The sequence below is a fragment of the Leptidea sinapis genome, chromosome 15 (assembly GCF_905404315.1).
Source record: "Leptidea sinapis chromosome 15, ilLepSina1.1, whole genome shotgun sequence".
In the NCBI taxonomy this organism is placed as follows: Eukaryota; Metazoa; Arthropoda; class Insecta; order Lepidoptera; family Pieridae; genus Leptidea; species Leptidea sinapis.
Window position 1 is genome coordinate 11,785,723 of NC_066279.1, and position 26,720 is coordinate 11,812,442.

Sequence of the window (26,720 nt, forward strand, 5' to 3'; positions counted from 1 at the left end):
AATAGTCAAAATGTTTATATCTTTAAATTTTTCTGAAGAAAATGAGGATATCTTGTATAAGGGACCTAGGTTATAAATAGCACGAATAGCCCTCTTCTGCATTTCAAATTATTGTACGCTGTGGATCTCTCTATATTCCTATATGAATTAAATAAATAAATAAATAAAATTTATTCTAAAGGCCCCAAAACTCCCGCAACTTACTCAAAAATAAAAATCTAAACTTTCTTTAAGTTGAAGGTATTTATAACAAGCCGTTTAACTACATATTTCCCCTTAAAAATTAAGTAAAAGCATTTATGCCTCAGCAAGTAGAATAATAATTAATTTATGAGACACCTTCTCGGAGAGCTTTTGTCAATACAAAAGCTCAAATGACGTAGTTTAGGAGTTCTTATATATATAAGATAAACTGCGTCATTTAATTCGATCTAATATGTAGGCGGATATTCAAATTCAAATATTTTTATTCAAAATAGGATATGAAATCACTTATTGGAAGTCAAAAACTAAGTACTTCCCATTCGGAAATGAATGCCTCCGACCTAAGAAGTTCGGGCGCAAAAAACCCCTTTTTTTAATTTCGATACAATCAAATTTATAATTAAATAGCCTTACGGCAGTCGCTCCATTCCCAACCTGTGGTATCATAAAGTCAATTATGTTAAAGTACTTAACCTTTACCACATAAACGTCTACGTATATAAACGTTTTTGAATTTCGTAATACATTTGAAGATTTTCTGGGATCTCGTTGTAAAAGCATATAGGTACATCGCCCCACAAAAGACTTACTAACTCGACTTAGCTAGTAAGACTAGCCACTAAAATTATTTTTGGATTTAACTGGAAGTTCCGGAGAGAAGCGGATTTAAACAAAGTAACAAGGATTTAAACGAACTTAGTACCTATCACTACAAATTTAATTTCTACCAAAATTTATGGACGTTGCGGGATTCGAACCTACTCCTCGGGTTACGTCCCGGCGCTCTTACCAACTAAGCCAACTAAAACGCGACAGTTGAACAAACATAGCAAGATTTACCTTCGGATCATGCTTCATCATGATCATGCATGTGGACGGTTGGCTTAGTTGGAAACAGCGTTGGGACGTTACCCGAGAGGCGTCCATAAATGGTAGAAATAAAATTTGTGTACTTAATCCCAGAAGTATCACTTAAAAATAACAAACGGTCATAAGATTTATTTTACTAGTATATATTCAAGCCACAGACTGACGCTATAGACAATAAAATATAATAGGCGTAGACAGAGCAACGAGGAACTACCTACGTCGAATTTTAGTCATGGCGGGCGACCTTGTGACGTCACGTGCTCAGAACATTGACCTATCGATTCCTGGGCCACGTGGCGCGGTAATGACACTCTAATACCCACACACATTTATATATTAAAAGTAAAAACTGCTACATACAGACGTAACGTAGTGCTATAATTTGAAATGAGAAATTGTCGTCTTTTGTTTTTTATATTATTCTTTTTGATATGAAGTGACGAGAAACCATATTAATTATCTGATGGAGGTGATACTTACTCCTTGCTCATTAGAATGTGTACCATTCATTAATAAAAAACAAAAAAACACAATAGCGCTCTATTATTTGGCTTTATTATTATTACCCCAGACGAGGAGGCAGAGTCTCGTGCCAGGATTAGGCGAGTCAACATCTCCTGAAGATGCCTCGTGTAAAGGCGACACGTGTCCTTAATTGTTTAAAGACAATACTTTACCCGGAATTTATACTCAATAAAAATCACAAGATTTGGATTATTATGGATTCTCGCAAAATCACAACTATTTCAATTTTTTTTTATTAGTTTAACTCTAACACTAAGAATAACAAAAACATAAATATATAGAATATAAAGAAACACAGATAATTACGGTAGTGGTCTTATTTGATAATAATTCTAATCTAGGGTCAAAAACCAAAGAGAAAAGAGGATAGAACGGTTGATTGGAATAATAGACGAAAATGTTTCTACCTTAAATCACATGACGGCTGTGAAAACGTCGAAAAAAATTGAGTTTAGAATTAACCTCTATTTTGTTGACACGCACACTAACACAAAGTGTCATACAAATCCTAAGTGTAAGACGTAGCTTGCCACGCACACTAAAGTATAATACCTGGCCTGTTTTTATCGGTTGTCTAACAGCAAGATACTCTATCTAGCCGTATAAATTATCTAATGTTTTTTCATAATATCATCCCGTTACCTGGTTTCCCGTAGGCTCCTTTGCCCTCCTAATCTATTAAAAAAAAATATGGTACGCAACTTTATCCGGTATGTGCGACTAATATTTGACTGGTGTCGCAATAAATAGTATTTAATTTATTAATATAATGCACATTGTTCAACATTACGAAATCGTTTACAAATTGTCCAAACAGCTCACTATTAACAATATGTACTCCGTCATGCCGGGGTCAACGACCTACATAAATAACTTGTAGACATTATTTCAAAAATCTTCAATCGACATGGAGATTTGAAAGAAGTATACTATATTTTTGAAAATTTACTGTACGACGTCAACGAGGTCTTTGACATATTAAAATAATTACTCATCAGTTAGGTATGTATGCGTAACTTTAACTCTTAATCGAACATTGACTGAAATTTAAATTTGGAATATTTAAAAGTTTTGAAAATCGAATTTTCAATAAATGGAGGTTGATGAACCATTGAAAAAATTAGGGGTGTAACTTTTATACTAACAATATTTTTATTACACAAAAACAAAGAAAATGAGTATAATTTCTTTGTTTTATTCAAAGAAAAATTTTGTTACATGTAGAAAATATTTTATTTAAATTAAGAAAGATCAAAGTAATGTTGAAATAAATAAATGACATTAATATTGTTTATTTTGGTCACATACCATTTTTGTCTACACGGTCGGTTTAGAGCCTACAGGCGTTTTGACAATATTATAATTACATCACATATTATGTGAAAAAATTATGTTATGAGGAATTGTCAAATTAAAAACAGACATAGGGGTTGTTGACCTTTTAAAAGAAATTAATTTATCGTTCTCGTATAGCCTATATTATCCTTAAATACGTTGTATATTGGTGTTATTATCAATGCTTAAAAACGGCTATTAAAGATATTATTTCAAGTATGAACAATTGAACAGCCGAAAATCGAGGTCATTGACCGAGTAATAAGTAAGTCTGGGATAGCCCTTATAGTAATATACTTCACAATTATGTATTCACGATGACGAATGTGATAAAAAATATAAATGACGTTTTTCTTTTATGACTTGCCAAAAATTCCAAATTCCATTCGGGAGTTCAATGACCTAACGGAAAAAACTCATTACCTGATTGTCTTACAATACTCAATACACACTCAATGATGACGGTTAAGATTTTCAAAAATCGAATTGCCGACATTCAAACTAGAGTTCAACAGCATTTCACCGAAATCTACTTTGTTTGGGTCGGGTTCAACGACACGCGGTGACGCCGCTGAGAATGTGTGCGCGCGCAAACACACACACACAGGAAAATGTCTTTTAATTACAATTGCCTGTAACTATTTCCTTAACCATTCATCCAAGACTTATTTTCTTACTTATATGTGCCTTTATACCTTAAAAAAGCAAAAAACGTTTTCCTTCAGCCGCCTTATTTTTCACTAGAACTGAAAATAACGTAATTATAACACACGACATCTATGAATGATAATATGTCTACAATGAACTATTTATTTTTAATAATTTTCTCAGTGATCAGGACTTTTTTGCAAAGGCCTGGACGGTACAGCCAAGTTTCAATAATCAAAATCGAACAGCTTATTACAGCCATCATGTTATTTTCTCAACACAATATAACCAGTAATGTAATAAGCAAACCATTTAGAAAATTTTAAAAAACGCAGTCCCGGGCTTTCTATATTTTCGTGAATTTTGACGGATCGCCTATCTCGAGGCGATTGAACTATCACCACATCACTATGAGTTCGAATGAAAAAATATAATTTAGTGAGCCCGACGGATCACGGAACTGAGGGCGTCAGTCTCGTTCGGGCGGCCATAGCGACAACATCTTAACAGCCGAGTTGTAAACCGATAGTACAAATATACGTACAAATATATTACTTTTTTTACAGTGAGGTGACAAGTGATAGTGCCTTAAGTGACAGTGACACGGATTTTCGGAACGTTACCAAATGTAAATCAGCCAGGATTATTACAACGGTCCGGTCCATAAATCCTTATCAATTTTATTTTAGATAACTTCTCTCTTCTGCTTTTCTTTTCTTTTTACAGATTGTTTTATTCGTGAGTTACAACAGTGCCTTAATATGTTTTTTTGAAACGGGAAGCAAAATTAAACGGAGACCACGGCGGCAAAATGCCAAAAAACTTGTTGCTTTTTAAAAAGTTAATACCTGAGTTGAACTTTGCTAAGCGAAATCTTACTTCGCCTTTAGGCCGGAATATATACATCAGTTAACAAGCCCCTCAACCAAGTTGAATAACAGTGCCATAGAGTTTTTTTTTCGAAGAAAAAACAACTTATGGTGAAACGGAACGTTGCCTTACCGACAAAGTCGATTGGTTTTTTTTAAACACCAAAATCCATAGTGATACTAGTGTAATTCGAAATGCGAATTCGATTCGCGGTACACTGGCCGAAAATTACTTAAAAAGTTTGAAAGTTTGAAGAAAGATCATGATGAATAACAACCAATTCCACGAGTTGTTTGGGTCTCAGTGGCCTCCTGATCAGCACGGGGGTCACTCGTCGGCCTCGACGATGCTGCATCAGCAGGGGCTTCCCCAAGGAATGCAGATGAAGAGGGAGCCTCACAGCGAGGTCCAAGGGGTGATGAATCAAATGGGGATGGACATATCAGGATCAGTGGCTGACAGCACCTCCCCCCCTCCCGGCAATAGCGACGGGATGTTCGGGTCATCGATCTCAGGAATGTTCATGGACAAGAAATCCGCCAACTCTATTAGAGGTATTATTTTGTCTATTGATTCCATTTTGATCATTATTCAATGGCAATTCGCTGGCCGATGACATTCGATTTTCAAATTTAAATCTAAATCGAATGACTTAATGATGCAGTAGTTCTTTTTTAAATAAATACATACAATGAAGGCTGTTATAATAACATAAACATTTAATATTGGCCAGCATTATTCGAAACCACAAATTGACAACTGTATGCCATTGACCTCCATGTTCGAATTTCAAACTAGATGTGTACGCTACAGATTCATATTTTACGGACTAGAATTATTTATAACACATAAACTAACTTTTATACCTATTTTGACATTAATTGCTAGTTAAATTTTTAGTTGATACATATTATGAGTAGTGTATTTGTATTCTAAGATCATAAAATAGGTTGGATAGGTACTTATTTTGCACTCTTTCGTCCGACTATCTATATATAGTATGAATTATAAATTATTATTATTATGAATATTTTAGACTTAATACATAATATAATTGTTCCACATCTTAAGTAGATTTAGATTTTTCCCAGCTTGCGTACTTTCTAACGTAAAAAGCCGAGGAATCGTATAGATTGTAACGTAATATTGTGGCTACTTAAAATTTGATTTAGTAAAATTCATTAATTCAAATTACAATTTACCGAATGTGTATTTAGTTCTTAATTTGAATTTCTAAATAGTGGATGAGCTGAGACTTGATAAAATCCGTAGAAGGCTCATGTCTCGCCTGTTACGTAACATTGCGTAGACGGAGAACATTGATTTTCTCCCAGACACACTTCTACAGCCTACATTATATTTAATTCAATATACTTTCGTTCGAATTTCAAATTATCTCATTAACGGTTGTTCGAATTTTAAATTATTTTATAATGGAGTCTCATGGTAAGATATTCTATTGAAATACGTATTATATTTTAGAATTAGCGTTAGACGTAAGTGGATGATATGAGAATCAGCGTTGCAAATCGGTCGCGAGTTTGATTATGCTGATAAAAATACTTTTAACAAAATATATGGTCTTGTGTTTGAATATCTTGATGTTGTAATATTTTGTATGTTTGAAAGGCTGAATTTTCTAGTGGATTTGACATTGTTTTTTTTTGTGCTTAGGGGGTTAGGGTTACCCGCGTTTGAGTACTTTTATCCTTCGCCACACATGGTACAGCATCTCTTTAAATGCTGTGAATTCTGTTAGAAGGTCACTGCATCTTCTGAGGATATGATAAGATGTTTCATCCTTAATCTACATCTGGTGGACTCTCTGAGTTTTGTTGTTCTCAGATGTTTGTTTGATCTGCAGTGGCCAGTAATAGTTCGATAAGTACAAGTTTAGTTTGATATCACATTGGGCCAAAAAGGCACACCCACCACGGAATAATACGGGGTGAATTTCGAGTTGCTTTGCGCCGTGTCTTTTCTCCCGGAGCATCATGTGAATTTAACGGACGTCAAAAGGAATTCGAATGGAAATAATTAAAAAAAAAAATTACTTCTAACTATACAAATTAAATTTGTAACAAAAATTTATGTACGATGCAGGTCTCGATCAAACAAATTGTTTAGATTTGAAAGAGCGACATCTCAAGTCAATTTCGTAATATGCAATTATTGGGGTTGAGCAGGCTATCAACTATAAAGTAGATCCTGTAGATGGAGCCACAACCTGAAAGTTGAACAAGACATACCAAGATTTACGAACCATGTGTCACCCGAACGGTTGGCAGTTGATAAGAGCGCGCGGACAGGTCCCAAGAGGCCGCAGGTTCGACTCTGGCATCGTTCATAAATTTTTGTTACAAATTATTTTTTTTTTAATTAATACCAGGAGTGAGGAATTTCACTTTAAAAATTATTGCAATACAATTGACTTCAAACTCCCCCATTACGGAAAGTATTGAAATCACAGCGAGTCTGCCAGATAGCTGCATTCCGTATATTAAAAAAAAAACAACGCATAATGACAGATAAGCTAAGTATACAGTAAATAGTGATATCTGTGTGTTTGTACAAAGTTCGTATTTACTTTTAATTGACTGTTAGCTGGCATCTTGCAAACCTGCCATTAAACTCATGATGACTTCTCACACCGTAACTTATACGTGGGTTCCGAAAAGCTGTTTTTATATTTATTTATTTGGAACCAAATACATATATAAGTTTATATAAAACAGACATAGTGAGATAATGACATAAGGATGCCTCCTTAAACAGTTTCACTGTGTACATATAAATATACTGTGTAATATTTAAATTTACTGTTAAATTACACTTTAACAAAGTTCAAGAATTCAAAATTAAAAAATAATAAATAAATCCGACATGATGACTTTATTAGAATTTGAAAGAAACTTGCACATTTCTGCCGTGAAGCAGTAATGTGTAATCATTATTGTGTTTCGGTATGAAGTGCGCCGTACCTATTGAAATTACTGGGCAAATGAGACATAACATTTTATGTCTCAAGGTGACGAGCGCAATTGTAGTGCCGCTGATTATTTTTGGATTTTGCAAGAATCTTGAGCGGCACTACATTGTAATGGGCAGGGCGTAATAATTACTATCAGCTGAAAGTCCTGCTCATTTCGTACCTTATTGTCTTAAAAAAACGACCAGCAACGATGCTGTGATTACTCTGGTAATGATGTCAGGTGGTTATGAGGAGTACACTCATTTGTACTCCTCATAACTCTGCCAGAGGAACTACAGGAGCTTTTTAAGGCTGTGGAAGGTTAACAACAAAGCGACGTCTCTGTGCAACGCTTTTCTCAATAACCCGGTTATTACCGTAAGTAGTTGTTTAAACGGCCCCGATTTTCTCACAATCAGCGGTAATTATCTCAAATGGGCGCGTATTTTACTAATTTGTGACCCACAAAACATTCGGTTTTTCTTTGTCGAACGATAATCGGCAAAATGTAGGTTAACTGGACATTGACGCACTCGGTACAAATGGAAATATTTGACTTGTAGAGGGCTTATTTGGTGGAAGTTGCTCCAACAAATGTTAATCTTAATCGACTGTGAAAACGTCGAAAAAGAATTGGGTTTAGAACAAGCCTGTATTTTGAGCAATTCACGCACACACAAAGTGTCATACAAATCGCGAGTGTAAGACGTATTTTGTCACGCATACTAAACTCATATTCCTGGCCTGTTTTTATCGGAGACTCTATCTAGTATCGTCGTATATCTACGTATAAATTATCTAAGATATTAATAATGCGTGGTGGATTCAGTTTATGAAAAACTAGAGCAGTGTTTATCAATCTGAAGGTCATTAAGTCTTGGTCTTATAAAGGTAATCTTGTAATCAAAACACAATTTAAATGAGCACCCTTGTAAAATTTTCAAAAAAGTTAACATATCGTGGTGCATTTTCTAAAGAATGTAAAGTCACACAGGTATGAAGTGTCGAATGGTATTAATAATTTTAAACCTTCATTATCATTTAGAAATCATTATGGTAGTCTTTGAAAATTAATTACAAATTATGTCATGGGGTCACGAAATAAATAAGATTGAAAAACACTGAGCTAGAGGAAGAAAGTGAGGTAAAGGTTGTACCCCATTAGGGCCACCCGGCACCTGACTAGCACCGCTTCGTCGTTCGGCGTCAACTCTTGTTTGCGTCCCGCTTGTGGACACCACATTACCAATAAACTACGCGGGTACATTAGAACATACGCACTGTTTACTCAAAACAGGCGTGTGTTACTTGGTGCTGTATGTACGCTCATTTGTGTTCCTCTTCTATTAAAAAAGCCTTTTAAAGTGATAACCCTCACTTCTGGGATTAATAACACAAATCAAACTGTAAATAAAATTTTTCGAACGATTTTTCGTGCGATTGTGTGTTTGGATTTGTAAGAGTGACATCTCAAGTCAATTTCCTAATATGCAAATAATGGGGTTGAACAGGTTATCTGTAAAGTAGATCCTATAGATGAAGCCACAACCTGAGAGTTTAACAAAGCATACAAGATTTTTAAACGATCCGTCACTCGAGCGGTTGGCTCAGTTGGAAAGAGCGAATTTACCATCTTTTCTTCAATATATTAAGTGTTTTAAAAATACTGTTTTAACACCCTTTTCGCCGCAACATAGAGGTGAATGAAACCATTTTACGTCAATTAAAGTTGATTCACGCTGTACATAATGCAAACGTTGTTTTTAAATTGGGTTTTACTTTTTACTAGCGAGTGCATGCAGCTTTGTCCACGTAGATTTCAGCGTATTATTTCAATTAAATTAACTTTTTGATTGTAATTTCATTGGAATGCAACGAACATGTGATCCAGTGCGTCTTCATAGTTATCAAGGTGGTCGCTAGAATTTTTCAAGCTGTAATAGGGTCGCGAAATAAAGAAATAAGGTAAAGGTTGTACGTCATTACAGCCACCCGGCAAGCGACGGCACCGCTTTGACGTCAACTGGGTGTTACGGTCCACAAGTGGACGCCAGTCGCAGCGTTATCAATTAACTACGCGAGGTACACCTGGCACCTCGCGTAGCTAAAAAGCTAATTGGCACTGTGCAGTCAAGAAATCTCATCTCAAAAAGACATTTCTCTGTTGAGTATAAAAGGGACAATATCTTGGATGGATTAACCACTGAACACAATGCCCAAGAAGTAATACATAGAATGACGGTCGACCAATTTTTGTTGATGGAGACCAAAACCGTAAAATTTTGACAGTAGTGCTTTAAGCTTTGTATGACATAAAATTGACAAGTTAATGAATGAGTGATACATATAATCCGACCATGTTATTAATTCAACATCTTCTTAGCATATTTATGTAGTACTTTTTAAAATGACTTATTATATTAGTTTGTATATCAAATTTTATTTGAATTACGAGACACTTGGCCCGTTCGGCCCAGAGGCGCGGAGAATGTATAAAATACTATCTACGCGCCGGAATAAGGCTACTGGAAACCCAAGCGCTGGCAGCTATTTCGGTCAACGGATCAGCCTAGCTATCCAACACGGAAATATTGCCAGTATTTTTGGTATACTTCCCAGTTATTATAGTTTTAATTTATTGCTATCATGGTATTGTAAATATAATGATAAGATTTGTTTTGTTTGAATAATAAATTGTTTCAATTACGAAAAAATGCTAATATACATAGAAGCTTGAAAATATGAAAAAGCTAAATTATTTAACTATCCGCTATTATTTTAAGTTCGAGATCTCGCGCCATATTCACTCTTTTCAGTTTTTTTTTTATGTTATTATGTCTTATTAGGTTTCGAGAAACTATAGCCTCGAGATTCACGTGACGGTAAAGTCTATGCTCGTGAGTTTTTGCATATTTTTGACTTTATCCACTAACTCTGGATTAAGGTACCCGGATCTTTGTTAAAATCTTTATAATGTTAGTCAAATAATCAATTATATCTAAAACATCCATTACTCCACAATCTTAGATATACGACGTTGAGAAAAAAATTTACTACTAAATGAAAAAAGACATCAAAAAGTTATTAATAATTAGGTATGTATGTCAAAGTATAGCACGACCGTGGACTTAATTGCTAAAAAAAAACTTCCCGCGCTGCAGCGTCGACTAATGCGTGTGACGTCACGCTGTCACTTTTATTTTAGGGCGCGTTCCAAATAAGCGGTGGCACTTGCATTTTCGTTTGTAATTTATGGCGATAAAGTCTAACGTCATAGATAATAAATGCATTTTCTTTACATAAATTTGCATTTAGTTTAATATTGATATACTTATATGTTAGTTTATGCGATATATTTATTGCGACACTACTTTTACTGTTAATTTTTTATAAGCTGGCCAGTATTTTTCTTCAATAAAAGATTATTTTTTGGGGTTTACGTACACAAAATAATACACGGTGCAGATACATAAATATGTATGTATAATTTAAATGAGTCATTAAATAATTATAACTAAATAAATACCAGTGGCTGCTTTGCACAGGATGCCGTCTAGATTCTGGGCAACACTACGGCGATTATTTCTGCCTTGAAGCAGTAATGTGTAAGCATTACTGTGGGTTCGTCTGAACATTGCCGTAGCTAGTGAAATTACTGGGCAAACCAGAATTAACATCTTTTGTCTCTAGGTGACGAGTGCTGTTGAAGTGCCGCTCAGAATTTTTGGATTTTTCAAGAATCCTGAGTGGCACTGCATTGTAATGGGCAGGGCGTATCAATTACCATCAGCTGAACGTTCTGCTCATCTCGTCCCTTATTGTCATAAAAAATATGAGTATTTTTAGAATAATAGCGATGTTTACGTAAATATTTTTAGTTTTGGCGAGCGATCAGCTGACGATTTAATACGAGGGCGTTCAACTTGATGATGTTTGATGATATCGAGAATTCTTTTGTAACAGTATTTATTGTGAAATACACTTATACTTATCGTGCATGGAACTTTACCTCACGTGAATAATGAGTTCCTCAATTGATCAATAAAAATGCTTTTATTGCCGTTATATTTCTAGACATTATCAATTAAAACCTATAATTATTATACGCTGGCTGTATGTAAAATAGCTTTGGGCTTATTTTAATGTTAAATTACAAATGACGGCATTTCAAACGGATATTTAGAGACTCCGAGAACAATTCGAAATTCGAATCGTAAACGGTATTCGATATTTAATTGGTTTTAGATATGGAGCTGAATTCTACAAGAATAGCTTTCGTAGACAGATGGTTAGTGATGAAGATTTTTTGATAGTCAGCTTACCTTCTTAAGAATACGGCAGACTTCTGAGACATCATAGCAGATATATAGATATAAATATATATATATTTGGCTGCGCGGCATATCATAGCAGATATTATTATGACGCGCCACCAAATAAATGTAAAATCAGGCTTTCCTTATTTCGTGGCTGATACACGTAAACGTAATTTACATTGAGAGTTCATTCAATGTATTGAAATCCACAGGTATAATTTATGCGTGCAAAATTGTTTTTAACATCAAACGTGGAAATCAAACCCAGCACCTTTGTCTGCCAAGTCAGTCACTCATGCCTAAGAGTTTGTCGCCGCAGCTATAGCTGTGTCGTAGACAGGTTATACTGTTCAACAGCGCGGCCGTTCACCCATGACGTATCAGGCCGTTAGATTAAAATTCAAATTTCGAAGCTCGGCTTTGAACGAACAATGACCTATGACGTAGTGTGGGTGTGTATTGGTCATTCATATCCTTGGAATTTAACACTTTAATCGGCAAATGGCTGTTCTATTGTCGACCTTAGCCTTGTTACGCATACAAAATTTGTTATTTAAGAAATTGACACGAGATTTTATCTACTCACTGATTTTTATTAGAAATACTGGAGATGTGCCGCTGTATATATGAGGATTGCTGAAATACATTACATGTATTTCTGGTATGTTTTGTTAAAACATGCTTTATAGAGTAGTTCATAGGAGTAAACTTTAATGTATTTTAAGATGTTGAAATATACTGAGAATGGAGATCGTTAACCACAGCCTAGTCTAGCCCTAGGGTATTTGTCACCATTGTTATAAAAACAAAATCGGTCTGTGTTCGAAATTCAAACAAAGTATTCAATTCAAAACTTTGCTCATTAGAACTCTCATAGCATCCTATCCACAAAGTGGAACGCGAACTCTGACGTCACACGATACAGTTGGAGCGAGGTCAGTGACCTATGACGTCACGATCAGCTGACCTATTGCATACACACGTGCAAATTATTCGCAATCAAAAATACTTTAATTAAAATTCCTAAATGTAGACTTCCCATTGCAACTTTTTTGTCAGGGATCACTTACTGCGAGGTGACTAAAATGTATTTACGATTACTTATGTAAAACCTAACTCAGTCCATACGTTAATCATACTGCACTGTGAAAATATATTTTCGGTCGTATCAAATCACCCCGATCTCTTTACACTGTCACCAGGGTGCTTCCCCACAAACACGTAGAAGTGTTAAGCCTATTTATATAAATAAAAATACGGTTGTGTAATCCATAGACAACATAGAAAGAGCTCTGAGGTAAGAAAATACGGGCTAGAAAGAGTAAAAGAGATTAAGCGCACTTATCGCCGTCGAAATTCGAAATTCAATTAATAATAATAAGTAATGGTAAATCATGTACATATGTATAATATTATTATATTCTTGAAGTAATTAGTTATGTTATGAACGAAATAATTGTAAAATTAATTAACAAATTGACATTTGACGCGAGATGCGTCACAGTATTACAAATTAGTTTGTCTATGGTCTTTGTTATTGTCTCATCAATGGTATGATTCAATTTAGACGATTAAATTCAATTTCACTAGACGTTCACTAGAGGGCTCGATATTGGTGTTTATTCAAACTTCGAAGGCGAGCGACATCCCCCTCTTGCCCGCTCTTTTTACATTCAATATTAAATTCAACGGTTCGTAGTAAAAAAATAAAAATTCACACTGAAAATGTTGTTCTGGAAAGACAATTAAATATCGGATTTTTTTTCGTTCTGTATTCTGTTTCTTGGCGATCTGTCTTTCAAAAATGATCCAAGACTGAATATGTCTGTATTATCATGTGGTATATGAGAGGCTTTTCCAGTGGGTAGTCTGTCGCCATTGTTCACGAATCTTGCTGCTAGTCTCTGAATGCGTTTCAGCCAAGAGAATTTAAGTCTCCCAAGAAGTTGAGACGCAAGTTCGTTTCTGTATGTATGTGTCTACTAGTGACGATCCGCTCGTCTCTCGCGTGTCTCCTGCACGTGTATGCAAGCCTGGTACACAAACCTCGTTTTCAATGTAACTCTATGGGAAATATTTAAACCTAAATAGCTTTTGGTCCCGACCACCTTGACTAAAGACCACCAGAAGACCTAAGACCATTCAAACGAAATATTATGGGGGTCTTTCCTATAGTAATAGCATAGGATTAAGATTTCCAACGCCATCTTTGGCTGTATATTATAGGTGTCTATGTTGTTGTTTACCATAAAAATAATGTATATTTTACGATTTTATATATACAAGCTATGTTATACTTTAAAAATGTTTTTTTTTTTTAAATATTTCTATTCCATCCAATATAGGATAATTAATATTTATACAGTTTATTCTTGAATACTTTTTATTAAATATTTGGTAGGTATTTAAAACGATTTTAACTAACAAAATTCGTATATTGGATGCAGCACCTTACAAATTAATTTGTTTTGTTTAATACTCTATTGATTGAAAAGAGTGGCTGTTGAGTTTCTTGTATGTTCTTCTCACGAGCTCTAATATTTCCGAACATATGGTAGATTTATCAATATTTATAGTGACGATTCAAAAACCGCTTAATTTAAGCCTAATTGAATAAAGTTTATTTGACTTTGACTTTGACATGATTTTGATATTTAACATATTTCTCATGTACTTAATGATATATAAGACTTTTTTGGGTATAATTTTCTCAAGAAAGAGAGGTGTATATACCTTAATTAAGTATAACTTAAACCATTTTGCAAGTCAATTAAATCCAGATAAACATATGAATGTCTGTCGATTTAACTCATATTAATGTTTGATTGTCACATTAAATTAATATTTGATATGTATTTAATGCAAACTCAGATTAGTTTATAGCTTACACGTGTAAGTGTGTTGGAGTGTAACCGTGTTAGTTTTGGTGTATATAATATAAATATAAATATATTTATATATGAAGTAATATTTATATTTCACGATCACCGCCGCCCACATTCTCTTGCAACACCAGAGGAATCACAGGAGCGTTGTCAGCCTTTAAGGAAGGTGTACGCGCTTTTTTTTTGAATGTACCCATGTCGTAACGTCCCGGAAACACCGCACAAGGAAGCTCATTCCACAGGTTATATTATAAACATCCGCTGGAGTTCATACTGTTAAAAAAATACAAAAGAAAATCGAATAAATGATAGTGTTATTGGTATTGCAAACATTATACATAAGCGTATACCTAACCATCTACGGTACATTCCGCGTCGAATTGTTAGCAGTTTTTGCGTGATTGCATATCAAAAAGGTCATTTACACTTTAATTTATATTTTCTAAGTAAGAGTATCTGAAGGTAATTGTAACAAGTCTGTCAGTGAAATTCCGGTACAAGCAGAATCAAAATTTAAAAAAAAAATCGTCTGTTTCGGCTAATATGAACGCTGCACTTATTTCGATGGGCCTTTCACAGGTAATTTGCTGTTGCGGTTTATGTTTTATAATACGCTGATAAACAGACAGACACACCTACGACCAATACCGGAGTTTCAGTAACAGACTTCCCTTTGATAACGGAACGGGTACGAAACCCTATAAACTGACTATTCTTATCCTTCTATACGTAATCTTCATAATGCTGCATTACAATACCAGCTGTTGGATTAAAGAAGATTATAACCCTTATTTAAATGGAAATAAGATCTAAAATGTCTATACGCTACATGGCTACGTTAAGAGTCATCGCCCGCGATCCGACCTTGCCGGGGTCGATGAACTCCACCAAAAATGGCGCTTGTAGTTTTGAATTTCGAACGTAATGAATCAGTTCGTTCGTTTTAGCGGAAATAATTAGATAACTGTTATAATATTATGTTAGGATGAGAAATTCTAATTTTAATTGTTTTTTTATTTTGTTTTTTTTTTAGTAAAATAATTCAGCCAATTTGTCGTGGTTGTTTACTGTAATGTCCTGCTATGTGGTTCCGTGTTAATTTATTATTTAAATGAAAATATTCTAGAATTTCTCATCGTAAATTTATTCTTTCTGTGCCCATAGCTTATTTTGAGAGCACATTGTCATTTAAGGTTAAGTAACGAGAAAAAGAAAATCATTACTAAGATTTGTCATTATATTAAAAGAAACAATTACAACATTTGATTTTTTTATGACATAAATTTAACTCTATGTATTTTTTGTTCCAGCTCAAATTGAGATCATACCTTGCAAGGTGTGCGGTGACAAGTCGTCAGGAGTGCACTATGGGGTGATAACCTGCGAGGGATGCAAGGGCTTCTTCAGGCGGTCACAGAGCACAGGTCGGCTTCAATCATTCATGATTTTTTATTGAATATTTTTTTAGTTTAATAAGTCTCCCACTTTTCTTTTATCCAACAGGGTCTAATGTCTTTTTAAAATAAAAAATACTACTAAGGTACCAAAGTATAGTTATTAAGTTGGCAAGTATACATAGTACCTATCTAATTGTCTTCACTGACTGATATCAATAACACCAACCCCTAACACGCAGGGCTTAATAATTTCGTACAAAGGTTTCTTAAATTACGTAAGTGAGCAAACAGTAAGAAACTTTTTTTAGAAATCCTATCTTTAAAGAAATAGAATTCTGTATGAATGGAGGAAGTCATGTCATATCATATCATAAGTCACTCGTTTTCAACGTATACAGTATGGAATATACAACCGCTTGACTAGAAATATATGTAGGTTATAAAATTTTACCCTAGAAAGGGTGAATTAGTCGTAAGCAGTTCGTTCAATTTTTTACGGAATGATCCATAATGAAACGTGGCCGAGTTCTGCTATTAATTATAAATTTTATTAATAAATCTCCATAGTTTTAATCTAAGACAATGCATTATAGCTTATATTTAAAAAAAAGTCAGAACGCTAGCAGCGCCCCCACTCTAATAACCAACTAATTTAATTTTTTTTTTTGGATTTTATGGCCTGGCAACGATACCTTTAAGCTTTATGAGTATTCATGTAAAAAAGTGGATGTGATATTTCATAGATTATTATTGTCATTTAAGACTAGCTTGTTTGAAAGTATATTAACTAGGATTTTTAACAATTCATAGAACTGATTAATTATTGACCAAATTATATTGTAGCTTATAATTACGCGATTAATTCTGATGCGTTTAAGCCTTAATGAAATAAAACAATTAAAATAAAATGTGAGTAACTTGGAAATAAAGACATTAAGATTTAGGAGTTATAATTCTTTAAGGTTGCATCAAAAAAGGATTCCTCCTATGTAGCATAGTATACATAAAACATATACATTAAAATTGTCTCATTGTTTGTACATGAACAATAACTTTTAGAATTTTTTTCTATGCCTTTGTTCGAGCTCATTACGGTAATGATATGCCGTAAAATTATACGTCTATCCAAATAATTTTGAAATCCACGCATACGAACTTCCCGCCAACGGTGATTTTTAAATAAATTTGTCATTTTGATTGTGCTGTCTAAACTTTGTATTCTTACCGAGTACATTTCATTCAGCCATCATTTTAAAAAGGCTAAGGTTTTGTTATTCAGCCAACAATTTTATATAGGCTATGGTAATTTCATTCAGCCGAAAATAAAGCTAAATGGTTTTTATTAACACAGCAAATAATTTCAGTGGTGAATTACCAATGTCCTCGGAACAAGGCGTGCGTCGTCGACCGCGTCAACCGCAACCGTTGCCAGTACTGCCGACTGCAGAAGTGCTTGAAGCTGGGTATGAGTCGCGATGGTAAGTTTTCTTAATTTTCTATCCAATATTTTATTGATGTAACCAAGGCTTCGAACCGCTTTTTAAGTTGGGAATGGGTTTCTATCTTTCCGTTCTGAGTTTAAATGTCTCTGATTTCGGGCAGAGAATTAATATTAGGGTATAGAAATAAAATTAATATTAGGTGTAAATACCAACCATAAAAATTTAAACGGTTCGTCAAATGATCGCAATGGAAAAACCCTCCTACATTGGTTTATTCAACCAAATCTCTATAATGAAGTTAAATAATCAAAAATCGTAAAATTTCTTTAAAACAACAAAATCAAAAGACAAGAATTGTTTTGGTCTCCAAGGCATACCCATAACACTTACAATATGATTAAAAAAAATTGAAGGTGTTGCATACTGCAATAACTCCAATCAAATCTGTCTGCGCCAGTTATCCTAAGATTTAAGATGGAAAATGTCATTTTTTGTTATAACAATGGCTTTCAGAGTCATAATAGGTGTGGTGGTCATACTATCGTAGATGAACACTATAGATAATATAAGTGACAAGTGATAACCGAGGGTTCCACCCCTTTTTCTAAATTAAATTACAAGTGTATAGATTTCAGATTTTTTACTGTACTTGTATATTGACGGTACTAGGTACTTGAACAATTTAATAGTTTTAGCTTTACGGAAAATACCCTTGAAATTATGATTCCCGTTTTTGCGTCATACACGGCAGTATTGTTTTGTACGTTAACCTAGAAGATCGATACCTCTACGCGTTCCCGAGATAAAGGGTCTTGACCGACAGACAGACGAACATTAAAGTGATCCCATAAGGGTAACGTTATACTTTGTACATAGACCTTGTTCTCCTGCTATTTAATTAAAATAAAAATAAAACACGCAATGTATAAAAATGTACAAACTTAGATGCAAAACGTGATTTATCCCGAGCTGTCTGCATTGTGAGTTCAATTAAAAAAAAACTAAACACAAAGAAAGTCGTAAATAATGCGAGAAATAAAAATAAGTATACAACGAGGAAGTGGTACCGGGCGCGGGGTCAACGACCCGTTATCGCGTCTGATAACACGCCTCTCCTGATAACGGTTGCATAATTGTTTCTTACACGTATAATCAACTTCATTGCGATTTCTATACTTTGTACTTTTATATGAAGCAACTCGTAAATTTGTTTACAATATATAGCTTTTTTATTTTCTTAAGTTATACTTATTTTGGCGCGTCAGGGAAAAATTATCAGTGTGAATTTTTACGATGCGCACGCACACCGTCACGCAAATTCGACACTCTGACGTTAGCTGGTGAACAACTGAACCATTTGTATCATACTTCATCTACCAAGCCTGGCTACTGAACCAAAACCAACGGACAAGAATTAAAGATATTTCAATATATAATTTCGGTACTTTCTCATAAAAAAAAACATCTTTTATTATCACCTCTGTCTTTCGGGCGCGGAACCCCAATAAAATACCGTAATGTATTCTATGCATTGCCATATTGGCTGCTTACATTACCCACGTGACAGGTAAATATACACTGTGGTAAAAACTCCTTGCCTCTACCAGTTATACAGCCAGCATTGCGCGTAGCCCGACCGTAGAGATTGCATAAGCTGATGTAACTACTAGTGACGCGATATTTTGTCGATAAATGCATTTTATTACGAACGGCCGCCGGCGGCTTAAGCAAGCAAGTATAAATCGAGTTTGCACACAATTTTATTGATGTTTCTTTATTTGCTTGGAATCCTACTTCATTTTCTGAAATTGAACATAGCGTTAGCAACATAACATGGGCTATTTGTCCGTAAAAGATCCTGTTAAAGTTGATACTGCAATTATTGAGATAAGCCGAAATAGTCACATGAACAAAAATTAAAAACTGTTACTTGCAAACAGGTACTCGAATGTAATTATAGTAAGTAGTAGATGTGGCTGAACTGTAATTTATTTAGTAAGGACGAAAATAAATAAACATGAAAACAGCAAATTTCAAAGTTTTTTTTGAAGTTATTTTCAAAGTATCCTGGATACTGCAACAACAGTTTACATTTTAAATAACTAAGCTCACATGCTAACTTTAATTTCACTCTAAATGTTATTCCTGCCGTTTTATAATCCCAATTTATCAGAACAAATTTTATAAAACAGATAAAAATGAATCATTAAAAATATATTAACGCCTTCTTCCACCATACCTGTATCATATAGGTATCTCAATGCCGTCGTTCATTAATCAGTCAGTTCAGTCAATCATTTCCGCTGCGACCACAATTCCTGCAATTGGATCGAAATATCATCACCAAATTAATTAAATATGTATCGTCAGTACCCGTCATAATAACGACAATGAATATCTCAATACTAACAAATTAATAAATAAATAAAAATTAAGACTTAAATACAAGTATCGATACTAAATCGCCACATCACTAGCTGTTGTGCAACACTATACAACGTAACTTTATTTTAATCACACGTAACAAGACATTTGTGTTGTAGACGTTATAAGGCTCTGCGCCACGACTCCTGCTGCCTAGATGTAAAATGTTCTTTTTTTTAAACAAGAACATTTTTTTGTGTTTTTAAACAAAATGTTACTCGATAATTTAATTTTCTATGGGTTAAATTTTTTTTAATTACATTTAAAAAAATATTAAATTAGGCGTTATTTTTACATTAAAAATAATAAATCTCAGAAGAAGCTGTATGTTGTTTAAAACTTGAATCGTCCGCCCCGTAAAAAGGCATAAAAGGCATTTATTTTCTCAAAATTGATTCCTTTTGAGAGAATTCTTTTTGATGTCATTTCTAACTACTAGATACTACTACCGCTTCGGAAACAAATGGCGCTCTGAGAGAGAAGAAGCGGCGCAAGAAACTCTTTTTTTGCGCTCTTTTCAATAAAAATATACAATATTGTACAGTCATATCTATCGCTATAAAATAATAACAATCTAGTCCCAGGCTGTCCGATCATTTAGATATTCAGCAGTGGAGTGATAGGATTTACGACAGAGCCATTTTTTATAAAACATTTAAATTTATTTATAGATAATGCCTGAACAGTGGCTGGGACTTTATTGTAGAAGTGTACCCTTAAAGCTATTATGTATCTTATGTACGGGAGGTACTGATGTGTTTTCGGTTTTCGGTTTTCAAATTTCATATTATATACATATTATGTTTATTCGACTCTATATAATTGTGCTCTTGTGGTTCCTGTGGTGCTTTAAAATAGTTATATAAATATAATTTGACGACCTGTATAGCCGAGTGGCTATCGATCCTACCAACCAAGCTAGAGGTCCCGGGTTCGAATCCCGGTAGGTGCAAACATTTATATGATGAATATGGATGTTTGTTTCCGAGTCATGGATATTTATATGTATTTATGTATGTTTAAGTAAGTATATTGTATTAAATATATCATTGTCTTGTAACCCATAACAAAGGCTATATGCTTAACTTGGGACAAGATAATTTGTGTAAAAAGTGTGTCAATATTATTATTATTATTATATATGTATGCCATACTTTAAGGTATTTACGTAATAGGCATAATAATAATTGTTGCCTGAATTAAATGAGTTATTGTATATATTATAATTGTTATAAAAAAGTATAGGCCAATGTGATCACTTACTAGGTGACCCGTATATACTCTCGTTCCTTTTCCCTTAGTAAAATAGGAAGAAATAACTTGGAATCACGTACGTAGGCTCAAAAATTTTTTGGTGGCTTTTTTGCTTGCGTACTCCAAGGCACTACTGTGTTTCGATATGAAGGGTATAAGAGACACTTAAAAATCAATGTTATTGGGGAAGTTGAAATAAATGGATAGTAAATTTAAAAAAACACATAATATCACAGAAAAACAAACAAAAACAATTACAAAAATAAAAGTAAGAAATAGTAAGTTTGCAATAAAGCTGTTACGCTACGGATTAAGTCGTTTTGTATTGCGTTATCATTCAACCGCCCATTAACCTTAGATGAGCCATATCGTTCCGTCATCCGTACTTATAATAGTCACCAAAGGGAGCATTTAAGCGATTTCCTACAAGGATGCAGTTTCTAGGCACAAAGTGAAGAAAAGAGTAGTATCAATACTCTCGAGGTATTTCTACGTATTCTCGATTTATACGATGAGCATAATAAAAAACATATTATTAGCAAATATAATGCAAATATCAATTTTATTAATTGAGGGTAGTTTATAGTTGGTATGTAAATATAATACTAATACTCCTGTTTTTAGTCAAAAGATTAAAAAGGTAAACAAATAAGCAAATAAACCATTAAAAATAAATTTTCATACATTTTATGCACGCGTATGCGTTTTACGATATAAATGACACAGTTTCGGCCCAGTCGCAAATCTATGCGTAATAAAATTACACCTTAGGTGATTTAGTGTAATATGCATAATCAGCTATAAAATTATCTTATACCTCTGCAAGAAGCCTTAGTAACAAGTCCTAGCATCGCGAACGCGTCGATCCGCGCTATACGGTACATCACTACGCTACAGAGTACGTCACAGAGCGTCAGAGGTCGTTGTGCCACTCGGCAGTATGCCAACGACCGTTGCCTCACACTCATAAAAGTAAACGCACACAAGTCGCGCCGCCTCGGCCTGTTACAGCTCAGCGTTCGAAATTCGTAATTTGAAAATGTTTTAATTACCTTCTGTATTTAAAAACATAATTTATTTAGTTTGGTCTCACAGTTTCAATGGCCTATTTATAAACTTTAAACTTATTAAACAGCTTAAACCATTGAAAATATTATTGTATTCTATGCAAATCTGTTAACTAATAAATCAAAACAACATATTTTTTCTTTATAATATAAATAGGTCGGTCAAAATTATGTTACTAGTGCCCTCTCTCGACGAATAGATGCAACTTATCGTATGCGTAAAATTTTAGAACAATGTTTATTATTCAATTCGATAAATTTTTTTTATAAAATGTTACTTACAATAAAATAAAATGTTACTAACTTCTGCTCTAGAAAAAATTAACAAGATTTTTCAAACTTCTTTCTCAGCTCTTTGTACTACCAAGGAAAAAATGCTTGTTTTGAACAAGGCTCAATTATTAGCTTTATACTATTTTTTCCATTCCAATTTTCCATTCCAAGTGGATTTAAATCTTGGAGCCTTTTCTTGCCTGCTTAGCGACAGTGTACTAGCACCATTTGTGTTTCGGTTTGAAGAGCGCGGTAGTGAAATAATTTCTTGGCTACATGACTTAACATCTATAACAAAGTGACAACCGCTAACGTCGGGTAGGGACTAAGTGGGCAGGGCGCCATGCTATAAGGACAACATCTTGTGCGTCTTATCACTCTAAGTCTAAACCATAAAAATCTCTTAATTTATTATACAGACATTGACCAAAGAGTATGTTTTACAGCTGTCAAATTCGGACGCATGTCAAAGAAACAACGCGAGAAGGTCCAAGAGGAAGTTAAGCAGCATCAAGCTGCCCAACAGCTGAGGGCTCACATTGACGCGGCACCGGACTCTGTCTACGATGCCCAGCGACAGACTCCCAGCTCAAGTGATCAGTTCCATGGACATTACAACGGGTACCGCCATCTAGTTTTTGCTAGCGACAACATTTGTTTTATTCTGAGTACAGTAACACCTCTTTAATCGCGGGCTATATGTTCCATAAATATGCCGCGAATACAGAAACCGTCAGTGAATATCGAATGGTAACTTATATGATACGTTCCTAGTGAAAAAAACAACAAATACATAAAAAAATCAATTTTATTGAAGTATTTGACCATTTGATTAATAATTATCTTCAGGCTAAGGTATTGGTTGAATATTTAAATTTTTTCTTGCTTGGCATTTTTAAAACTCCTTCAAGTGGTTGTAATAAGATCTAATTTGACTTCTTATTGGGTGGATACCACTGGAATCCTTTTTAATTTATTAATATGTGTACCGATGTATCGATTAGATCCGCGAATAAAGAAATCTTTTGCCGCGAATATTGGCAATATTTAGGCGAATATTTTTTTTAATCCGCGAATAATGAAAACGCGAATGCAGTTGGGGGTACTAATACTGTAATTGTAATTACAGCTAATAAGCATAATACATAAGCAGCTTAACAAAAAAAAATAATCTACTGAAAACTAGAAATATTTGCCATAAGTACCAGGCAACTATAAAATCCGGGGAGTAAGTCGTTTCGCACTGCGACACAAATTCTTAGCATTTGCCATACCACAGATTAAAAACAAACGATTCCCATGACAGTTTCCCGCGATTTTTCTTCAATCCCGTTACACAGCCTAGACGCTTTCGCTGTCGCATTGAACAGTTACCTTCTCGCAATTCATTGCAATGCCTCATTGTCATAACAGTTACTAACGGGTTTAGTAACGACATCTTGTATCGAATAGCGGTACGCGGTTTTTGTAAAGGATTCGATTGAAGCTGCGTAATGTATCGTATACGTAATTAATAGCCGTTAGTTCATAATGAATTGCAGGAAGCTATTAACAGTTAAATTGATAAATTGAATTATGAATCTATGTTTTATTTCTATTAAATTATTGATCGAGTATTTGTTATCACAGTATCTTATTAGATATATTTTCATTAAGCTTTAATTATCTTAAGTTAAAGATCAGATAATAGACGTGAGTTTTTTTTTAATATAGCTTGCAGGACAGTGAAACTTCGCTTTTGAGAATTTATTAAAATATTATTGTAAGTCTGTGGGTTCGATTCTCGCCCGCCAGCTACCAATGTGTTTTCGGTTTTCGAATTTATATGTACGTTTACTGGACGCTTTATAATGACAACTGTGGTCTTGTTTATTTGTGCTTACATACAATCAGGTGACCATTATAGAAAGAAAAAAAAATTGAGGCGATGTAATAAGTATCCCTTTAAAAAGGCGTCATGCTGTAAATATTGATTAATGATTATATTAAGTAAAGAGTGGCAATGAGTTTCTTGCCACTTTCTCTTATTAAAGCTCAATATGATGATAAAAGATCAGCAACATTCATGTGATTCCTCTTTTATTTCAAGAGAGCATAGACGGCGGTAATCACATACCATCAGGTGACACTTACGCTCATACATACATGACTCTAACGAGGTCGATTAATTAATATTCAGACTAAAACTAATTGATGTCAAAATAAATCGCTCACACTAAGGCCACGCCCCATATTAACAAAATCATTTAACGTTCCAGCTACCCCAACTACGGGTCTCCACTTTCGTCGTACGGGTACAACAATACGGCGCCGCTTGCGACAAATATGAGCGGAATACACACACAGCAGCCACAACAGTACGACGTATCGGCCGATTACGTCGACTCTACGACGTACGAGCCAAAGCAGACGCCGTTTCTTGACACAGATTTCATTGGGAACGGTGAGTTTTTCATTAATGATAAAGAAAAGGGCTGACAGTATGATAATAGGGTTGAATCCTTGGCGAACGAAGTAAAAACCTTGATAAATACGTCATTGGAATCAATGGTTTAGTTAACCAATCAAAAGCAGTTTATACTAGTTTAATAATCAATCAATTTTGAATCGATATCTCGACCGACTACGACATTGCTAGGTTCTTGACACAAACAATTGTGACACATATTTCGTGGCTTAAGACTGACCTAATTAGGGAGATACTATATTTAGGCAGTTTACTACATATTCAAGATGCATTTTTATATAAATACGCTGTTTCTAGAATTCATAAAATTTCTGTCTTATTTAATGAACATATAGGTATTTCGTCTATTGAATTAGATTTCGGTTTTATATTTCGATAGATGTATCTGATTTCGTTGCTAACCAAAGGATATTTATTATAGAGATAAGAATTTTAATACTAATGTGTCTGAGATAATTGGAATTAAAATACTTTAACACACTTAGCATAAACTTACCTAAAACCTTAGCTTTTTTGCTATTTCTATTTCCTTTTTTTTTTGAGTCGAGTCAAGTTTTCGTTCATGTTCACATTATTACAATTTTCTTGTTTGGACTGTTGTAAATGTAAGACATAATCTCCTATAATATATTGTCAGCCCTTTAGTAAACTTAACTATATCGAGACGATGTGAAATTTTATTAGGAAGGAATAATATAGGTTCTAAGCTATATATACTTACTTATGTATTTACATTGTTTGATTGTATGCCATTCAATAAAATGTATAGATAGTAAGACTAACTAAAATTGTACTAACAATCAGAGGAACAGCAAAAGTCGACAACAATTCGACCGACGCCGCCGACATCGTCACCAAATCCGACGCGACAAATGGAACGACAGTACGACAGATACGAAGAGCGAATACAATCCCCTGTATCTATATCAAGCGGCGTAATAAACATAAAACAAGAGATAAAACCTGAAACAACGATGGGCGTCGACAATCTCGTCGCGAGCTACGTCGATTCGACGACGTTCTTGAACAGTCCGACGATTCAGAGTTCGATGGACATGCAGAATTCAGTTTTAGTCAGTCAGAATTCAGTCTGCGAAGAATTGAGTCCTGAAGAGTCGTCAAACAGATTGATGGACCCCATGAATATGAATATTGGTATGGGAATGGTGAATCCCAATGCTGTTTCCCGGAGACAGGCTGGCTCCAGCTCTTCAAATGATGACTTGCCTTGTGAGTTGCCTTTTACGACCGTTAGCGTAATGCTTCTGATTTTTTTGCATCGTTATCCATTTTACGTATTAAATCAAGAGCTTGCATCTGTACCTATTACTGGCATTAGTTTCATTAAATTTTTTACCGCAAAACATTTGTTTAATATTAGAGCCTTGTTAAGATATTTTTTGCACTCGTCAGTTAATTAAAGTTAGTTAAAGTTAATTTACTGGCCACGTGCGAATACAACTCAAGCTCAATCCGTAGCAAGCAATTGTTTTTACTCTTGTCTCAGCACCTTTTTAATAAAACACACGTATATTAAGATTTTTTTGTCAGCAAGTTGACATGTAATATATATCTATTATTATTTATTTTCTTTAGGAGGTGCAAAAGTCGAACCTACACATATTAATTATTAAGTATCCTCTTTTAAAATCCTCCTAAAAATAAGACGAAAATATTCAGTGGATTTAGTAAGGATATGTCACTTTGCACAGACTTTAAAATGCTAAAAAAATAGAGATTTTAGATTTGCTACTTTCCCGAATATCTTTTGT

General features: G+C 34.3%; 1 protein-coding gene across 9 annotated transcripts in view; it reads left to right on the top strand.

Moving 5' to 3' along the window:
• LOC126968307 (probable nuclear hormone receptor HR3) overlaps window positions 1-26,720 on the top strand; it is a 146,132-nt gene that overhangs the window by 108,560 nt on the left and 10,852 nt on the right. For 2 of the 9 annotated variants that reach the window (XM_050813237.1, XM_050813238.1), the window contains exons 2-7: window positions 4,149-5,006; window positions 15,935-16,048; window positions 17,386-17,499; window positions 22,928-23,102; window positions 24,740-24,924; window positions 25,753-26,178. In XM_050813237.1, coding sequence (XP_050669194.1) covers window positions 4,715-5,006; window positions 15,935-16,048; window positions 17,386-17,499; window positions 22,928-23,102; window positions 24,740-24,924; window positions 25,753-26,178 — 1,306 coding nt within the window. In that variant the 5' untranslated portion in view covers window positions 4,149-4,714. Of the gene's footprint in view, window positions 1-4,036; window positions 5,007-15,934; window positions 16,049-17,385; window positions 17,500-22,927; window positions 23,103-24,739; window positions 24,925-25,752; window positions 26,179-26,720 lie in introns of those variants that run through there. The other 7 variants (XM_050813242.1, XM_050813241.1, XM_050813239.1 and 4 more) reach the window with 7 other exon arrangements.